Source organism: Dreissena polymorpha, chromosome 2 (genome assembly GCF_020536995.1).
Source record: "Dreissena polymorpha isolate Duluth1 chromosome 2, UMN_Dpol_1.0, whole genome shotgun sequence".
Taxonomy (NCBI): Eukaryota; Metazoa; Mollusca; class Bivalvia; order Myida; family Dreissenidae; genus Dreissena; species Dreissena polymorpha.
This window is the reverse complement of record NC_068356.1, coordinates 82412795-82433241: the sequence shown is the minus strand read 5'-3', so window position 1 is coordinate 82433241 and position 20447 is coordinate 82412795. Positions and strand designations below refer to the sequence as shown.

The 20447-nt window shown below is 34.8% G+C and overlaps 1 protein-coding gene across 7 annotated transcripts in view; it reads right to left on the bottom strand.

Annotated features, from left to right (window-relative positions):
• The window catches only part of LOC127867807 (trichohyalin-like), a 291013-nt gene extending 273192 nt beyond the window's left edge, over positions 1 to 17821 (bottom strand). For 5 of the 7 annotated variants that reach the window (XR_008043665.1, XR_008043666.1, XM_052409267.1 and 2 more), the window contains exons 1-7: positions 17735 to 17821; positions 8129 to 8261; positions 6958 to 7069; positions 6421 to 6554; positions 5642 to 5706; positions 4974 to 5147; positions 794 to 850 (exon numbers count right to left, since the gene is read on the bottom strand). Coding sequence is in view for 5 of the 7 variants with exons in the window: in XM_052409267.1 (XP_052265227.1) it covers positions 794 to 850; positions 4974 to 5147; positions 5642 to 5706; positions 6421 to 6554; positions 6958 to 7069; positions 8129 to 8195 (609 nt within the window). In the remaining 2 variants the exon portion in view is untranslated. The other 2 variants (XM_052409268.1, XM_052409271.1) reach the window with 2 other exon arrangements.
• Between the last annotated feature and the right edge of the window lie 2626 nt (positions 17822 to 20447).

The following is a 20447-nucleotide window of genomic DNA, read 5'->3' as shown; positions in this document are numbered from 1 at the left end:
AGGCATACCAAACATGAAGGTTATATCTCAAGGGACATAGAAGTTATGAGCATTTTTCGAAACCTAAACGCAGATTTCGAAACCTAAACCGGACCCGAAATTGAAGGTCAAGGTCACAGGGCTAAAACATTTTGCGCGTATGGAAAGGCCTTGTCCATATACACATGCATACCAAATATGAAGGTTATATCTCAAGGGACATAGAAGTTATGAGCATTTTTGGAAACCTAAATGCAAAGTGTGACAGAAAGACAGACAGACGGACAGACAGACAGACGGACAGTCCGATCACTATATGCCCCCTTTTCTTCGAAAGGGGGCATAAAAACAACAACAATATTTACCAGTTAAAAGATCAGTCAAGCCATAAGGCAGAGCTTTACAGAGTAAGCTAGCTCTCCCAATTATAAACCATATTAGATCACATAATCATCTATCATCTTCACTTACTGATGGGGGAGTACCCTAACAAACAAATATGCAATTGTTTAATTAGGATCTGACGTAAACAGGAAAATATCTCAGAATTTCATTTGCTATCAGCTTAATAAAACATTTATTTAATACATGATATGTTTTAAATCTTACACAGGGTAACAGGATCTATTTTTTGAGAGTTTTTTTCTATCTTTTTAAGTTTATGTTAACTATTATCACAAAAAAGCAAAATTAAACAAGACCGTACATTCAAAAAAAAAATACATGTATATATAACAAAACCTTTAACACTATTGAAACAAAATTGTGAACAAATTGGATGTCAATAAACATAAACTGTCATTTAAAAGTTTACCAGAAGTTTGTTTAATTTAGGTGGGTTCATAAGCTTTTTCCACCATGCTTTTTCTTTCTAAAGGGCAATAAATAGATAATTGTAAAAGTCATTTCAAATAAACAACACTGTATCAAGTATTTGCAGTGTTCAGTATTTGAGGTAACATCAGTCCTGGTATTAACTGTTAACAATATAGGGTAACTCGCCCTTGAGTCGGACGGGTTGACGGTATTAGTCTATAATACAAAGCTTTGTGATCAAAGCCGGGACTCAGCTTGTGCAGGCTTTAACTATTATATAATAGGAGTCTATTTTACAAATAATTATTTGCTTCCCAGCTTATTTTCATTGAAAAATTGTTGAATAACAATACCAACTGAATTCGCCCATGAGTCGGACACATTCGCCCTTAACACGGACACAGATTTGTATTAAGCATTATTTGGTTATACATTCCCTATAATTATTAAAATGTAAATTGCACAGTAACAGTCCTGTGTTGATTTTGTAAGTTTATTCTTTTGTCAACATGTGGATGAAAATAAGTTATTAAAAGAGTAAAAATGACATGGTCACTGGGAGTGTCTATCCGACCTTAACAACAGCGGAAACATATGTAGCACTGGGGGTTACAGAGAAAATACAGAAATACAAAGATAAAATATGATGCGATCTTTGTAGTTTGTGTGCTATGGGATTCTTTATAGATTGAGTCATGTTAATTTGAACGAATTTGTTGTTCATTTCTCATCTGTATGCCTTTGCCAGTACATAAACGCATGTTCGACATAAGGGCAAATTGCGTTTGCCTCAAGGGCTAATTTAGTTGTAATTATTTTTTTACTATAAAACCTATACAACTGGGCGAACAACTGAAAATTACCTATCATTTTTTTTAAATAAGGTTATGTTTCAGGGCTCGGCTGTGAGGGCGACGTGGGCGACATCTTCGCCCGGGACATAATAATGTCGCCCTTAAATTACATGAAGTTGACTTCGCCTTCTTTTTTTACAACATCGACGTTTTTTCTCTCTCAACTTTTTCATCTAAAAATTCTCTATTTTCACATGTCATAAAGTCACCGATGACGCTTGTTATCAGTTTATTATCACAGCAAAAGATCGACTGCTGTGAAAGCTTATCCAGGCAACTAGCATACATGGGCATTCACTCCAAACAATAACGGTTTAGATCAAAAGATCATAGCGAGTGTCATTTCGCCGACAGTTTGGATAGTTCTCTGTTCTGCAAGCCCAATTAGTACACGCCTTGCAGGCGGAGTTAAGCGGTACATTAACATCGATAGTTACCAATGAGAACGCGCGCATTGTATATACATATGCAATAGTTTACCTGAGAGATGAAATGACGTCGTTAAAGACATGTATTTACGCTCAAAAAAGTTTACACGCGCAACACATTCCTAACAGTAAATATGAATACGATTTATTCAAGTATGTTCTACTGTTTACTTGTTTCGTGTTTCAAAACTCTTAGACACTAATTATCCAGTCGATGTGCAATTTATTTTGTCAGACATTAATTCATAACCATATAAACGAAAACTATCAACCCACCCTCGCAAACTGTAGTGCTAATTTCCATAATTTTATCTACCGTATCCATATGTAAACGACTTTATTTTATATCCCGCAACCTCTTTGGGCATGCTGTAAGTTGTCTAATGATTACGTGATAATTGATTGACCATTCGATAATTACATGTTTTTGGCAGACGGCACGGTTAAAGAAAGTCGGAAAAATTATTAAAGAAAAACAAAATTGATCAAAGGTCTATTAATTACGTAGATCCACTACTGTAAAAGTCCAGCGAGTTTTGTCAGTTTGTTAATCCACCGATAATTACGAGTAACACCAATCTTATATAAAATGGAATCACAGTTCATTTTTATACTAACAAGTAATAATACTACACAATAAACACACAGGTGGAAGTAACGCACCTTGGATAGTATTTTATTATAGTATTTGGAATCATAATAATTCCAATATCAGAAGGTGGGTATTTTTTTTCATGGTTCTTTGTCAATTTTTTTCTCATTAAACATGATTTTATATATTTATTTGAATATATTGGGCTCCTAAAAAAAATACTATCCAAGGTACGTTACTTCCACCTTTGAATAGACATTGAGAAAACACATTTCCTCGATTAGATATAAATTATCCGAGTAGAATAAAATTGCTACGTCATGACTCCTGACCTTCGACATTGCACATGGCAGATGTATTGTAACATTAAACCCGCGTTCAATTCAAAGCTGGCGTTTCAAATTACAAGTAGACTAATGGTGATTCAATAATGGAGAAAGCATTAACTGGATTTAACAAACATGAACTTGTAATAAGATTTGTTAAACCAGATAACAACAAGGAAAATTTGGATTATTAAATGAAACAGGTAAGGCATTCTCAAGTGTACATATTTCGGATATGTATACAATTCGGATAAACAGTAATAGATATACTTTATGTAATCTATAGGTCTTTGGTCCCATGCATTAAGATTGTGTTTTGTTAAGACTCGTTTTTACCACAATTTGGTGATTTCACGACGCGAAGAATTCCCAATGGCATTGGTACCGGACCTGTTCCAAATTGCGTGAAAAAAATCACTGACTAATTATCATGTATTGATACATTATGATGAAAATAGGGTTTGGATTGTCATTGCATTATTAAAGTACTGTTTATTTTTATGATGCACATGGAAATCACAAGTTTTATTTGTATGAATTGATTTATGTGACTTAATATGTTAGGATTTATTGAATTTGAAAATAGTATTTGTTTGTCATTGATGATGATACTAAGGCTTGGTGTAATGAGGGGTATAAAACAAGCAAAGATTTTATTAAATGCCGAACAGAAATCACTTCTCCTTCTAGTGGCCTCACTTCTCCTTAATTTCAGCTCAGGGAGAAGTCACTTCTCCCTCAAGTTTGAACCTAGGCTGAGCCCTGTGTTTTCAATATAAAGTCATTTGTGAATGATGTGAAGCGTTTCTCACCAAAATGCGGATGGTATGAAGATAATCCATAATTGAAAATTCTGAATTTGTCGTCACAAGAAGTTATTCATACTGTAACGAATCCAAATTCATAGTGAGATAATATTTGATAACATTTTATTTCTAAATTTTATTTATTTTGAGTATGAAGGCTAAAGTATTCGTTAAAATGTCACAAATCATGCTAAACAAAACTAATCTTTGAAAATAACATAGATAAAAATGTCCGACTCAAGGGCGAAATCGACTCAAGGGCGAGCTGCCCTATGCATAATGGGAATATTTAATTTAATTTTAGTCTGTGAGTGCAAGAAAAAAATGATTTCTTGAAAAATTAGTATGAAATCACTGAAAAACAGATATGATACATGTTTATAAACATTTACATCTAGTGATGTTCAAGGCATGAAATATGCAGTGTTTTTTTTCACCATTTTGGGTCCAGGTCCCTTTGGATTAAGAAAATTCACAGTTTTGACTAAAACTGGGAAATTAGTGTTGCTATTGTTTTGCTTACAAATGCTTCAAAAGTGAGAATAAAAGTGCTTTCAGTATTATATTTACAAAGGTTCAATTGGAGAGCTTGACTTAACGTTGAGATCTACAAAGAAGATTTTATTTGAGGAAACCTTCTATTGGGAATTTTTAAGACCCATATGGGAAAATATATTTCACAAGTACAATTATTTTTCCAAGCAACCCATGCCTAAAATAATATTTTGAGCCAATTTTCCAAACTATAAGAAATAACTGTTAGTTCACTTGCACTCTTTTAGGCATCCATTAAATTTTATGAAGAAAAATAATTTTTCTTATAAAGTCAATACTTAAAGTAGACACCATTATGTAATTCAGAGAAAGTAGAAGAATGGGACCTCTGATTTATAATTTAGATGACACATTTCAGAAAGGTATTAACTCGAAAGGTTTCAACTTTAAATAGTGTCGTGGGAAAACTGGGCATACCAAATCTACAATATGTCTCATACCAGATCAGCCTGTTTGATCAGGAACAACAAATATTGCTAATGCATTCAGCATATTTTGTGTTCAAATTGAAAACACAAATTTCAACCCAAAACAGACTCTGTAATTCTTCCAAGTAATACAACTTTCAGACGGTTGCGCTAAAGTCAAGTTTTACCAAATAAAAAAAATTAACATACCAATCCACTGGCTCCAACCGAGCCCTTGAGTGGCCCCAGTTGGCCCCCGGACTGTATGAGCGGGCCCCCAGACTGTATGAGCTGGCCCCCAGAGAGCTTGCCCTGCTCCTTAGGGAACTGTTTGTGCATCGCAGGGGTCCCAAGGCTCTGCTCTGCTTTCAAGGGGCCCAATTGCTGTGGCACAAACGTCAAGATAAGCATGCCTTGTGGATGTAATTTGCATGAATATAGTAACTCCAAATCATGTTAACTGTGCAAATATATGAAATGAATGTGTACTACGACCAAATGACCAAGTTCCAGTCGTTTTGCCTTATTCAACTGATTTTATTAAATTTCAAATGAAGAGATAATACATGACACTAAAAATGCAATTATACCAATGTTTATCACACTCTGGTGACAATTTAGCATATGTGTAAAACATTTAAATATACTAGTTGCCAACTGACTGATGTGTTCATGCCTATAAATGGGCACCATCAATCATAAAATATGTCTTTTAAATTACTTTCAGTGGGCTGGGTCTGTAAATGGTTGCCAAGTAAACTAAATGCTTATATGAATCAACAGTTTACATGGCGTTTGTTTTCTTATAACTTATAAGCAATCGTGGTTTGAAAGAAGTGAATTACAGTAAAGCAAAAGGGACATAAAAAATTCCTTACCTTGTCTGGTGACAGTTTGTCTTTCTTCTTTTTACCTGCATCTGGTATCTTTTTCTTGGGTGTACCTGCAATAAAATGGACAACATAAATGTCAAGTAATCAACAGTTGTACGTAAATACATAAACAAGAGCACCGCATAACGGGTGCCAACGCTTGGCTGCGGGTGCAGTTTTGAATTAATGAAAGCTTGTCAGTTTTTTTAGTTTTTTTTTAGAGGTCACAGTGACCTTTGACCTAGTGACCCAAACATGGGTGTGGCGTGTAGAACTCATTAAGGTGCATCTACATATAAAGTTTCAAAGTTCTAGGTGGACGCACTTTGATTTTAGAGCCAATGTTAAGGTTTTTGCACAGCGGACGACGAGCTGGCTATGAAAATACCTAAGGTTTTCTCCAAAAACAGCCGAGCTAAAAAATATGTTACACTACCACTACATCTCATAATATTATTGTGTTTTTTTTAATCAAACACATTATTTATAGTATTTTCCCCCATCATACTTGTCATGGGAAAATTTGATAAATTTAATGTTATGTTGTGGATATTTGGGGTATAATATACTTGCACGATCCAACAAAAACCTGATCGTTTCACTCTAGCTCGAATTGGCTTGAGTTAAATGATACAAATAATTCCAATCTATGTTACAGTTAACTATTAAAATATGATTTAAAGTTGGTTAATAACCTCATCAAAGGTGTAAACTCTGACCTATTACTCTAATATACCGCCATCAGTGGGTGTATAATTACACATACCTACAAAGCACTTCCTCACCTGATTTTCCAGTACGCTGAAATTTTTGTCTTTCCTCAATGACCATTTTCTTGTAGAAGTCATCACAGGGGTGGTCCCATATACTGTCTCCAGTGGCAAAATTGAAATAATAGATGTCACCATTCGGATCTTGACTGAAATGTATAAAACATAAGTAAATCAGCCATTAAAAGGACAGGATTTTTTTTCCAATCTCACATTACATACAAGATGTTTACTGCATGCTGTGAGTGTCACCATACGTTATGTTTAATCTTATACATGATACACCTGAATCTTCTACATTACTAAACAAAAAGACAAGTTAATCCGAAGGCTCAGCTTTTCAAATTATGCTTAGAAAAGACTTCCTTTAAACTAAATATGCCACAAAGTAGATAGTGTTGTCCCTGATTAGCTTGTGCCGACTGCACAGGCTGATTAGCCTGTGCCAACTGCACAGGCTAATCTGGGTCAACACTTAGTGCAGGGGGATTAAGCCCTGTTTTCCCAGAGCAAGGCTCAGCTATTTGTTATAACAGATAGGTAAGTGAGTACCAAGGTTTCCAATTGTCAGGCAGAGGAGCATTGATTCCTTCCCTTGCAATCCAGAGTAGATGTTTTTCTCTGTCAGGATCTATGCCGATGCATTGGGCATACTCTTCCACCTCTGTAAATAAAAAAAAATTCTCATGTTTAAAATGGATAATGCTTACACAGTAGGTTTAAGTAAATGTAAAACATTTTATTTTATGTCTTTTGTGGAAGAAAGAACAAAGAAGAGTAGATATAGTGTGTATGTATTTCTTCTTTCCAATTGATTGGCATTAATGGGCAAGGATAAAATTGATGGTTTCCGTGGAGCTTTCATCTGTTCGTACATCTTCCCCTACAGGCTCAGAGGTTCCAGCCATACATTTTCCCTCATGGTCGGTAGTCACTGCATTCATGGAGGATGTATTCAGCCGTTTGATACGAGTTCTTCACAGGGGCACAAAATGAAATCTCCAGTGCATGTGGTTGTTAAGTCTATTGTGCCCTGTCCACAGACGAAAGATGATCATCTCTCTGAACGGGGTGAGGTAGCTGTCCTCGGATTGTTTTGTTCTGAACAGGCACTTGACGATGAGCATTCATTGCCTCTAGACTGACTCTGTTCTTCTGTTCGTCTTCTTTTACTCCCAGCCTTGCCATCCCTTTCCCTCATAACTTCTAAGTATTCCACAGAGAGAGCAAACTCACGGCAATGCAAATTTCAAATACTTGATGTTTTTAGTGCTGCTTTAATTAAGTAGTGGGGCGACCATCGCCAACCTAGCAGGTGCCCAGGTAGCAGATAAGGGAGATAGCTAGCTGCGACACAAGCAATGCTTTCCTTGACAAATAAACAGCTCCAGACAAACTGGCAATAATAAATATAAAAAGGCTGGCCCTATCATCCCCAAAAGAAAATAATGTATTTGTACACTGAAAATTCTTCTCATCACAAGTTTTATTTAAATGTTCCATTTTTTGGCTCATCAATTTCTTAAACATAATCAAGAGTGATCCATTTTGTTGAAAATATGAAGACTATTACATTCAGCTAATTAACATTATTCTGATAATATGACAAAACACCTACAGTTTTACACTTCAGAAGTCTACATTTTTAGTTTATCACTAACAGCAGCGATAAAGTTGCGCAATTAAAGCCCTGGTATGTACATTGATAGGTTTTGGAGCTTACCTTCCTCTGGAGGCACATAGTTCTCATCATAGTCCTCTTCCAGGACCATCTGGTCGTTGATCATCATTTTGAAAGGCTTTCCTTTGTCTAAAACTTTCAACAGGCGCAGATGTGTGGCTCTTCAGAAAAACATCTGTGAATAGGTACATGTATGTGCAATCAAGCATGTCAATATTGGCAAAGAAATAATGATTTTCTGTTTGAATACAAAAAGTAAAATTTTGAAGTACAATCATTGCACTGACACAACTTATTAAACCTATTTCACATCAAAATTAGACTGAACAATGAACAGATGAAGCACGAGTTTAAATTGCAATAAGTGAATCGAATTAGTAAATGTTGACTGATTGAAATATAGGGGGCAGAGGTACCCATCTCACAGGACAAAAATTCCACTCGCTCGCTCGTTTTGACAAGTGAGATCTTCAAAGGACAAGTGAATTTTTAAAAAGCCCTCATTCTTAAGGACGAGTGAAAAAAAAGATGTTAAAACGTGTATTTTCTGACAAGAAAGACTATTTTTGATTGAATTGAATACCTTTTCTAAAAGCACATATATTCCGAGAGTAGAACTTGAAGGAACCGAAAGTTGTCATTGTAAATTTCACACAGGAAGTGTGCATAGATATGCGAGACTGTGTCCCGCATAAATATTTGTTTTTCGGTTTAAACTCTGCGCTAGAATATGACAGTGATTATTTTAAGTCATGCTCCTGCTACATGTTACAGTTAAGAGTTTTGATAAGTACACAACATGCAGTTAGCAAAATATTTGTCTCCATATTTTTTCTCATAAGGTCACTTATTTCACTGTTTAAAATGGATATTGACAGGCATTAACCAATAACTTAATTAACTGGGGTTTTCCCCATAAAATGAATAAGACATGTTTGTGATCACCTGGCATGAATACTTTGAGTAAACAACATTTCAGCAGTAATATAGGAAACTTTATTATAAGTCATATCAGCCCCTTGCCATCTTTATTTCACACATATGTGAAGGACGAGTGCATGTGTTTGCAGGACCAGTGAACATTGTCCTGCATGACTAGTCCAGTCTTAAAGGGGCCTTTTCACAGATTTTGGCATTTTTTTTAACTTATTCATTAAATGCTTTATATTGATAAATGTATTTATTGGATCGTAAAAGCTCCAGTAAAAAATCGAGAATAAAATTAAAAAAAGGAAAAGAACATTGCCCGGACCAGGTTTCGAACCAGTGACCCCTGGAGTCCTGTCAGAGTCTTGAAGTAAAAACGCTTTAGCCTACTGAGCTATTCCGCCGAGTACATATGCTTGAAGTATTTCATACCTTATATAAGCAATCTTCGTAGTTTCACAAAATTTAACGACAAAAACAGAACTCTCCAAATTATTCAATCGTTTCGCGTTGCAACGCTTTATAATTTTTAGGTTTTAAAATCGTCAAAAGATGCATATAATGGCTATATTAGACCATGGTAAATGTTCAGTATTACTGTTTCCTCACAAATATCATAACTATAACGAAAATTTGCGAATCTGAAACAACTTTTTTCGATTTTGTAAATTTACCAAAGCGTGAAAAGATCCCTTTAAAATATTTTTGTCCCCTGCATCTCAAGACTCAAACCTGGTACTCTTGTTTGTCAGCTATTCTTGCAGTATTGCTTTTATGCCCCCTGGCTTGTGTTTACATACATTTGTAACCTACTTTTTAAATCTGCAAGAAAACATATCTCTCTACCAATATAAACAATTCTTTGTAATGTCCAAAAGTGATGAAGAACATAATTGAAAGGCTGAAATCTACTAAAAAGCCATATAGAAATAAAATTTCTAATTAAATTTCTTTACTTTTTCTATGTTTATTGGGTAAGTCTGGTTGCAGGTGCTTGGGTCATACATTATTATTGTTTAACTACTTTGGGTTGCACACCACTTTTATTTAATTATTGTTCTGGTCAGACTATTACAATGTTTTAATTTGTCAAGAAAAAAAATGAAACAGTGTTTTGAAAATTACTTTTGATTTATTTTGAGTTTGAGTCTTAAATTCAATATTCAATTTACTTAAAATGATATCCACTTAATTGATTGAAGCTTTTGATTGTATGTCCAATCTCTGTTTATCCATGTATGATTCAATTTATTTTTTATTTATCCTGTTAACCGTGGAAATACCTGATGTGATTATAGATTAGAATGACGGACAGTGGTGTTATTTTTTGTAGTGACTAGAGTTAAAATGAATGGTTTTATGTTTTAATCAAGAGCACCGCATAACGGGTGCCAACGCTAGGCTGCGGGTGCAGTTTTGAATAAATGAAAGCTTGTCAGATTTTTTTTTATAGAGGTCACAGTGACCTTGACCTTTGACCTAGTGACCCAAAAATATGTGTGGCGTTTAGAACTCATCAAGGTGCATCTACATATGAAGTTTCAAAGTTGTAGGTGAAAGCACTTTGATTTTAGAGCAAAATGTCAAGGTTTTAGCACTACGCCGTCGGATGGCGGACAACACCACGAGCTGGCTATGACAATACCTCAGGTTTTCTCCGAAAACAGTCCAGCTAAAAATGCTGAAATGCAGCAATGTCAAATTTGATTGCATACATGCCAGACGTCCCGATCTTGGCGGGACGGTCCTGCTTTTGGGGTGGTTGTCCCGGTGTCCCGATGTAACACTATTTGTCCCGACATTCTAACAAAACGATACACGCTCTTTAAGTTCACAATAAAATTCCCTATTCAAGCTCCGTCTGGCTTTAATTACCATCGCTAATCTCTTTATTGCCCCCTATTAACAAACCATATCTACCGGTACTAGTCGAGTGATCCAGTGTTGTTTTTGACACATTATCAGCGATATATCGGCAAATTATTGATTTTATCGGGCATTCACATCAGGGTATTTTTATGATAAGGGTCGTTATTTGCTAGGGATAGATGCATTGTAGTGCATTAAGCAGATTGCTTTTGTATTTCATGGCCCAAATCAAGTCCAAAGATACTATTATTACGCGGTATTCAGTGTATTATATGTCAAACAAATCGAGGGCTGACCGATACCAGAGACATAAATTTACTTTCGTTTTTGGCTGATTTTCAGAAAATAAGTTGTACATATTGCATCAATCTAAATTTAGAGTTAATGGATGCTAGGTAAAATAAAAACAGTGCTCAATGTGCACACATCCCGTTGAACGTTGCCTTAGTCACAAATGGGTTCATCCGCATAGTGCACATGTTTGTTTACTTCCGGAAAATGGAGAACGTCTGTGTTCATGCAATTCTAAACACATTTATCATCAATATTTGTCAGAAATTATGAGGTTTTGTAAGTAATTAGCTGATTACTGACTTCAGTAAAGGTGGCATGATTGATCGTTTTAGGTGTCCTGCTTCTTGGTCAAATGTCCCGACACTTTTAATGGACTGTCCCGATTTGGACCCAAAAATTTCTGGCATGTATGTTTGATTGTCTATTGAATCATTTATCTGATATATAAATACAGCGTTTAGACATGAATGAATGTTCCTTTAGTGCCAGGAGAATAGGGTGTTGCAGGCTAATAAGAATCATTTTATGAGGGGAGAAGTGCGCATGCGCAAGCGTTCAGTCGGGAAAAAAATCAGGAGATATTTGTTTAAGTGTTTTTAAGTGTTTTTAATAAAAATATCGATGTTTCAGTGGTTTTTATTAACATTTATTGTGTTAGCAAGTGTTTCTTTAGGATTCGGTGGTGTAATTAAGCACAGTGAAGTGTGTTTATTGAGTGACTTTGTTGAAACATTACACGACCACGTGCGTTCAACTCAAAGCGTCATGGCCGCCAAAAGCAATTGTAAAAAAGCAAGGAAGGAAAAGCGCCAGACTTTGTCCGATTCTGAAGAAATGTGTGAGGAATGTAACAAAGAGGTATCATCTGATGATAAGGCCCTTGTGTGCAGTTTGTGCGATAAATGGTTTCACATAAAATGTCAGCGAGTGAGCGTAAGTGATTACGATTTTCTTATCAAGTCTGACGACAGTATTCAATGGTTTTGTAAAAGCTGTAAAGGGGCATCCCAAAAAGTATTCAAAATGCTTACTTTGGTACATAAAAGGCAAGACCAGCTTGAGAGCGAGATGAAAAATCTTTCTAAAAATGTCCAGGAATGTAATGGCAACATAACAGATTTGAAAGCAAACCTACACAGTGTGGTCTCATGCACAGTTAAGGATATTTTGGATGAGAAACATGAGGAAAGTGCTAGGGTGAACAATCTGATCTTTTTTAACTTAAAAGATAATGGGAACATCAGCACCGATAAGGATACATTAAAATCAATTCTTGAAGAAGTATTAGGGTTACCAGGTGCAATTGGGCATGTTGACGCATCATCTATTACAAGATTAGGAAAATTTGACAACAAATCAGTGAGGGTCAGACCGTTAAGAGTGAGAATCGAAAATAGGGATATTAGAGGTGCGATCCTCAGAAATGCATTTCGTATGAAAAACAATGAACAATTCAGCAAAGTTGGGATTGGAAGGGACCTTACCGTCAAACAAAGAGAAACTAACCGTGAACTAAGAAATGAATGGGCAATTAAGAGGAAGGATGACCCGAATAAGAATTGGGGGATTAGAAGGGATAAAATAGTTGAGCTACCAAAAGTTACCCACACAGACGCTGCGGGGGACGGGAAGGCCAACTAGAGGATTTATTATTCAACACAGTTAATGTTAAACAGTTGCATAGTTCTAAAGTTAATTGTTCTTTATTACCTTCTGATTTATCATTTTTAACTGAAAGTACAGATAGTATTTTGTCGTTTGTAACTGAAACATCTGACTCTAGCATTAGTACAGACAAAACAAATGTAAATGTAGGTACGAAAAGTTCATATGTGAATTCATTAATAATTGGCTTTACAAATATTGACAGTTTGTCAAATAAGGTTGCAGAGTTGGAAGTATTCATAGCGACTGAAAATCCAGATATTTTCGGTATATGTGAAGTTTTTCCCAAATTTGCACATGAGAAACTGAGTGTAAATGACATTAAATTTTCCGGATATGATGTGTTTTGCCCAGTAACAGATGGAAGCAGAGGTGTAATGTTATTAGTAAAAAAAATGCTGAAAGCTTCAAGTGTTGTTGCATTGGATTCAAATAAATTTGCTGAACATGTCTGGTGTGATTTGAAACTAAAAGGGAAAGACAATATTTTAATTGGAATGATTTACAGGAGTCCCAACTCTAATTGTGACAACAATTTAAGACTGTTTGAATTAATCAACAAAGCCTGTAAATTAAAATATTCACACCATGTTATAATGGGAGATTTTAATTTTAAAGACATTAATTGGACAACTCTAGAATGTAATTATGTCATTAGCTCGGATGGTCATCAATTCTTTGATACAGTGTTGGATTGTTTTATGTATCAGCATGTAAAGGAATGTACGCGTTTTAGAGAGGGTCATAATCCCAGCTGTCTGGACCTTTTATTCACTACAGATGAATCTATAGCACTGGACAATTCAGTTGTTGTTACAGCGCCCATTGGTAAAAGTGATCATTCTGTTGTGTGCTGCAAACTATGTTTATATACAGATGATCAATCAGAACACCAAGAAAGGCGTCAATATTTCAAAGGTGACTACGAAAGTATAAGGGCTGATCTTTCTTCTGTGGACTGAGAATTATTATTTACTAACAGTGATACAAACAGTGCATGGACATTATTTAAAACTACTATGGAAGAGGTAACATCTAAACATATTCCACTTAAGTCAACACGTAAATTTGAAAATGATCGTTGTGCACAGACACCATTGTGATTGGATAAAGATGCTAGATTAGCAATACAGAAGAAAAATAAGTACCGGTATTGGAAAAAGTATAAATACTCCAGATCACCTATAGCTTATCAGAATTATGCAAGCAGCAGACAAGAGTGTGCAAAGGCAATAAAACATAGTAAAAAATCTTACGAGAAGAAAGTAGCTTCAGAAGTTAAAAATAATAATAAGTCCTTCTGGAGGTATGTGAACTCCAAAAGAAAAACTAAAGACACTATTGGTGCATTGACCAAGCCTGATCATTCGGAGGCAGAAACGAATGAAGATAAAGCTGATGTACTTAACACTTTTTTTAGCAGTGTATTTGTAGAAACAGAGATTGAAACAAATGAACATGTAAAGATCACAGATGATATTGAAATATTAAATCACATAATTTTTAGTGAAATTGAAGTTTTAAAAGTGTTGAAGTTAATAAACTCAAAAAAGTCACCAGGACCGGACTGTATTCATCCTAAGGTACTAAGTGAAGCTTCAAATGAGTTGGTTAAACCATTAACATTGCTTTTCAATAAATCATTGAATGAAGGAGTTATTCCAGATGATTGGAGAAAGGCCATTGTGTCGCCTATATTCAAAAAAGGTAATAAAAAAGACCCATCGAACTATAGACCTCTTAGTTTAACATCAGTTGCATGCAAACTTTGTGAAAAATTGATTAGGGAAAGATTAACAGTTCATATGATTTCCAATAAGTTTTTTGCAGATGCTCAATATGGTTTCATGTCAGGACGTTCTTGTGTAATTCAGCTTCTAGAAATTTTTGATGAATGGGCAAATATGCAAGACTCTGGAGTACCAATAGATATTTTTTATCAGGGCTCGCGCTGTCGTTCGCCACTTGAACCATTTGCGAAAATATTGAGAATTTGGCTCAAGAAAAATCCGATTTGCGAAAATGCTAAAATCTCGTAAAATTTCATTGAAAACAGCCGCCATTTTAACCCGAAACTGGTTTTCTATAATTTTCTCTTTGTTTCACTGAAAGTATTCGCAATTTGAACAGTGAACGAAAACCGGTCTGCACATGTATCGAGACATCGTTTGACCATATTGTTATTGAAGTGCGCATGGTAGCTGGCCAATCAAAACTGAGCTCGCTTTCACATGAAATGACGTTGTTGAATGAAACATAAAAATGGGTGGAGCTTTGAATACACAGTTAATATTGTTGTCTGCAAACAAAATAGCGGCCGGTCGCAAATGTCGCATTTTAAGATTAAAAATGAAAATAAGCGTGACAATAAATTAATTATTTCCAAGCTGACTATCGATCTAAATTAAAGAGTGATAATTACATAATTAGTTCTATGTCGTTGATGTTACAACTTTCTGCCGATTTTCGATTGAAATGAAAAGGTGATAATTAATTAATTTTATCGTTTTACTCGCACACTATGCTAACTAACAGCGGCGTATTTTAATTAAAGAGAAACGTGAAAAACACGAGCGGTTTAATTGTATTTAAAGTTAAATTAAAGTATCGAGTTTGTAACACTTTGGAAGAGTAATTCATCCAGTTGACTATCAAAATGGAAGTAACCACTTTGTTTGTACAGTCGCTAACATGGCTTCTTTAACATTAAAGCGTCCTTTGGACGAAAAAGAGTCTGAGCAGCCAAACAAAAAAAAACAATCCCACAAAACTAGAGCATTCCAAGAGTCTTGGAAAGTTGATAACAATTGGCTACGCTTTGACAATGAATCAAAATTAATGTACTGTGACTTATGTATTAAGGTGCAGAATTCCAACACTTTCACTGTAGGTTGCAATATCTTGAAAAAAGACTCGGTGACGAAACATGCAAAGTCTAAAGGTAAGAATTTTGAAGATGATACAAATTTAAATGTGAAATTACTTTGAAATGCTAAAGTCTATTATGAATATCTGCAGATATACTTTGTATTTATTATTTATTTTTTATTTTCAGATCACACTCATGCCGTTGATGCCAGCAAGCAGTCGGTGTTCATGAAGTCCGCCTGTGACGTGGCCATAACAAAAAGTGAGGCAGCGGTAACTGCAGCTCTAAAGAATGTATACTTTGCTGCTAAGCAGAATCTTGCTAGTTCTGTGATTCCTGCCCTAAATGCTCATTGCATAAATCAAGGTGTCTCACAACTATGTGATCTAAGGGTTGACGGCCATACCACCTATGAGCACCACCAATCAATTAGCGAGTTCCAAGAATGTATAGCTGAGTCTTTGCATTTAGAATTGTTGGACAAATTGAAACACTCTCCAAAATTCAGTCTTATGTTAGATGAGTCAACAGACTTTTCAACTGGGTGAAAGACTTTTTACATAATAGGACACAGTGCGTACGGGTTGGTTCATCTGTCTCATCATGGGCTAATGTAGTAAGCGGAGTACCCCAAGGAAGCGTACTAGGACCAATTTTATTTCTCTGCTTTATCAATGACTTGCCCGATGTTGTCACTGGAATAGTGAAAATCTTTGCTGATGATACTAAATTATATTCACAAGTTCCCAACATTGAGGAGTGTGAAAAGCTTCAAACTAATCTTGACAAACTTTGTGATTGGAGTGAAAAGTGGAAATTGTCCTTTAATGCCGATAAATGTAAGGTCATGCACATAGGAAGTAATGAAGAAGTGTTCAGATACTCTATGAGAGTGAAGGATGGAAATTTTGTATATGTAGAATCTGTGTCAAATGAAAAAGATCTGGGAATAACTTTTGATAACAAGCTCAATTTTGATCAACACATTTCTAACATCACATGTAAAGCACAAAGAATTCTGGGATTGATACACCGAACATTTGAATATCTTGACAAGGACATGTTTAATTATTTATATAAATCGCTTGTGCGACCCACATTGGAATATGGATCAAGTGTATGGTCTCCACATTTAAAAAAACATATTAAGAAAATTGAAGATATTCAGCGCAGAGCTACCAAACTTGTGCCAAACTTGTATCACCTTCCTTACACTAAGAGATTGAAGGAACTTGGTCTTGTCACCTTGGAGTATAGACGTGACAGAGCTGATATGATCCAATTGTTTAAATCCATGCACAATATTGACAGTCTGAAATGGGATAAACTTTTCTCTCTTTCTCAAAATGATCTGCGTGGACATTCCTTGAAACTCCAAACACCTAAGTGCAAGAAGAACATCAAATTAAATTCATTCTCAATAAGAGCTATTTCTTTTTGGAACAGTCTGAGTGAAGAAACTATTTCTGCAAATAATGTGAACCTTTTTAAAACCCGACTGAACAAGGAAAATTGGAACGTCAAAAAATTTGCACCATCATGTTATGCGCACAATGAAATTAATTAGTAAAATACTGATTTGTGAGAAAATTTACAAGAAGACCTTTACAAGACGGGCCAAGATAGCTTCAAAGCTAAAATTTATGGCCCTACTATCCAGGTAATGATATGATCAAAAAAATAACTTATTAACTAATTCAAACACAACTGTTACACATTTTGGACTTTTGCAGTGACACAGCACATTTACAATCTCTTTCCGATTATACACCAAACGAAGTCCATTACTTTTTTGACAGTCTATTTTAATTGGCAGTCGGATTTGTCCTCCATTTAATTTTAAGTAAAACTGTACAATGTTCAACTAAACTTACTTCAGTCTGAGTCTTCACGTACTTTTCTAGTCCAGACTTGTCTTAGTTAAATTACTTAGTTTAACACTATCAATAACTCTCCAATCAATATGAAGTTAAGTCATAATTCAGTAACATATGATTAAACAATGTGAACATAACAAGCTTAACCTGCTATTCATTCCCCACAGGATTCCGTGCAACAAAGAAAAATGTCAACAAAACTTCGTCTCCATTTTGACAGTACGGATACAGTGTGCCAAAAAGAATAAATAAAGGCAACTGAATGGCTACAATCCACATTATTTAAACTACAATCGCATTCGCCGTTTCAGATGGTCACAATCTGCATATCAACATTAGTTTATTGAACAAAAACAATTCGATATCTTAATTTGGTTCCGATATCAGAGTATTTTATGGTCAAATTATGCAGTATCTACTTTATTTAACTTATACATGAATACATAATTGGGATATAAAATAATTATTTCTCATCGTCAATGATTAAAGGGACCTTTTCACAGATTTTGGCATGTATTGAAGTTTGTAATTAAATGCATTATACTGAAAAATGTAAACATTGGATCGAAAAAGCTCCAGTAAAAAACAAAAATAAAATTAAAGAAAGAAAAAAAGTAATCCTCAACTGGGATCGAACCACTGACCCCTGGAGTAAACTTGTTACGCTTAGATCACTTGGCCATCCGTGCTCTACCACGAATAATGTATTTTATACTTAATAAAGGCAATCCTCGTAGTGTCACAAAATATAAAGAAAACAACACAACTCTCCACATTATTCAATCGTTTCGCGTTGCAACGCTTTATAATTTTCAGGTTTTTAAATCGTCAAAAGATGCATCTAATGATATTTTAGGGCATGGTAAATGTTCAGTATTACTGTTTCCTCACAAATATCAACTACAACAAAAATGTGCGAATCCGAAATATTTTTTTAATTTGTCAATTTATCAAAGCGTGAAAAGGTCCCTTTAAGACCTTGGTGAAATTAGACAAGGCAAGCTTACGCCACATTGGGTACCTATGGAACGCCATTACTGACTTCATATGACTGTTGTCGTTGTTTGCAGTACATTAATCATTATTTTCAGTGGAATATACATGATGCTTTGTGCAATTTTCTTTACGTTCGGTACATTCGTCATTGTATGCAGTAGTTAAAGCATTACGCGAAGTAGTAACAACATTATGTTCTGTCCAAACTTCTTGACGTTCTGTACATTCAACATTATGTGTAGTAGTTTTATCATTATGCGCTGTGCAAACGTCTTTACGTTCGGTACATTTGTCATTACGTGCAGCAGTTTCATCATTATGTGCAGTAGTAACAACATTACGTGCTGTGCAAACTTCTTTCCGTTCGGTACATTCGTCATGACTCATTATGTGTAGTAGTTTTATCATAATGCGCTGTGCAAACGTCTTTACGTTCGGTACATTCGTCATTACGTGCAGCAGTTACATCATTAAGTTCAGTAGTAACAACATAACGTGCTGCGCAAACTTCCAAAAGATGTTTTTTTTTAATAGTGCTTCCTTGCAAATGAATTCCTCAATTTGTGATGCGGCTTTCGAGGTCCGAGATGGGAAATGTTATGCCACCAGCAACCTTTCTCCACAATCCTATGACATAATCTGAAAATGAAATGTTAATTTCAGTACTTACTATTTATTTTAAAGAAATTTGTGTATTTTCATGTAAGTTTCAAACTGTGTTGCTTTTTCTTCAAATGCCCGTCTACTTTCATCATCCTTTTACATTTCCCACTGGGGTAGTACACAAATAAAATTACAATTATATCAGTCAATAATCTAAATAAAAGAGGAATGTAGGAGTAAAAATACAAACCTTTTATGCTGTTCTGCAGTATTCCAAAAACACAGGAATTTGGTGAGACCAAATAACAGTTAAACCAGCCACTTTGAACCTCTTTTGCAACAAACTTATTGTTCATTTCCACATTGTATTAACTACAAATTGTTTTTTAAACAATACTCTCTGCAAGACATTTTTTTTACTACAGTTTAGTCCTCATTTTGCTTAAGCATTATACTTACAATTTAGTTCAGAGTCAGTACTTTGCTTAACAGCTCTTGTTTTCAATTCACACAGCAACTTCTACCACTTCCTGTGAATTTAACCAATCCATTGAAGCCTGATAAGCAGTCGGTTTATAAACATGTACAGGTGTGACTCAGGGCTCAGTGAGTATTGGGGCAGCAAAATATCACTAGATCAAGTCAGCTGGTTGTCATTGTTTACCTGAGATTAAATTAACATTGGTATTTTATGTACATTTTTATGGTTGTTTCAGACTGGGGAAATTTTAACTACTATAAAAAAATATTTTAGAGTAACATGCAGAGAAATTAATTCATATTGATGATATAAACAAATAATATTAAACTAGACTGTTGTGTGTTTTGTTAACGGAAACCTTAAAATGATAAAAACAACCAAGTCTTTTCTTTATTAAATTTTACAGTATTATGAAATAATTATTAAAAAGGTGCAAAATTTGCAAAAAATAAGAAGAATTAAAGGAGTGAAAAAAAAGAGCAAATAGATTTGTATTGCATGATCATCCCTCAGACTTAAAATAAAAAGTGGAAACTGTAAAAGTCAGCAATAGATAAAATATATTTAAAGTTAAAATGTGTTATTGTTATCTCCTAAATTTTTATTATTTTTACCAGAAATGCCAATAAATGCAAAATCTAAGAGTATAATTCATGATCACAAGCCACAAGTTCACAAGTTTGTCTCCTTTTCAGCTTCTCACAAATTAAGTATATAAATACTCCCAAATATGTTTTAGAATCTGAGCATGAACATTATAAATTAGATCAAAGCTTTATG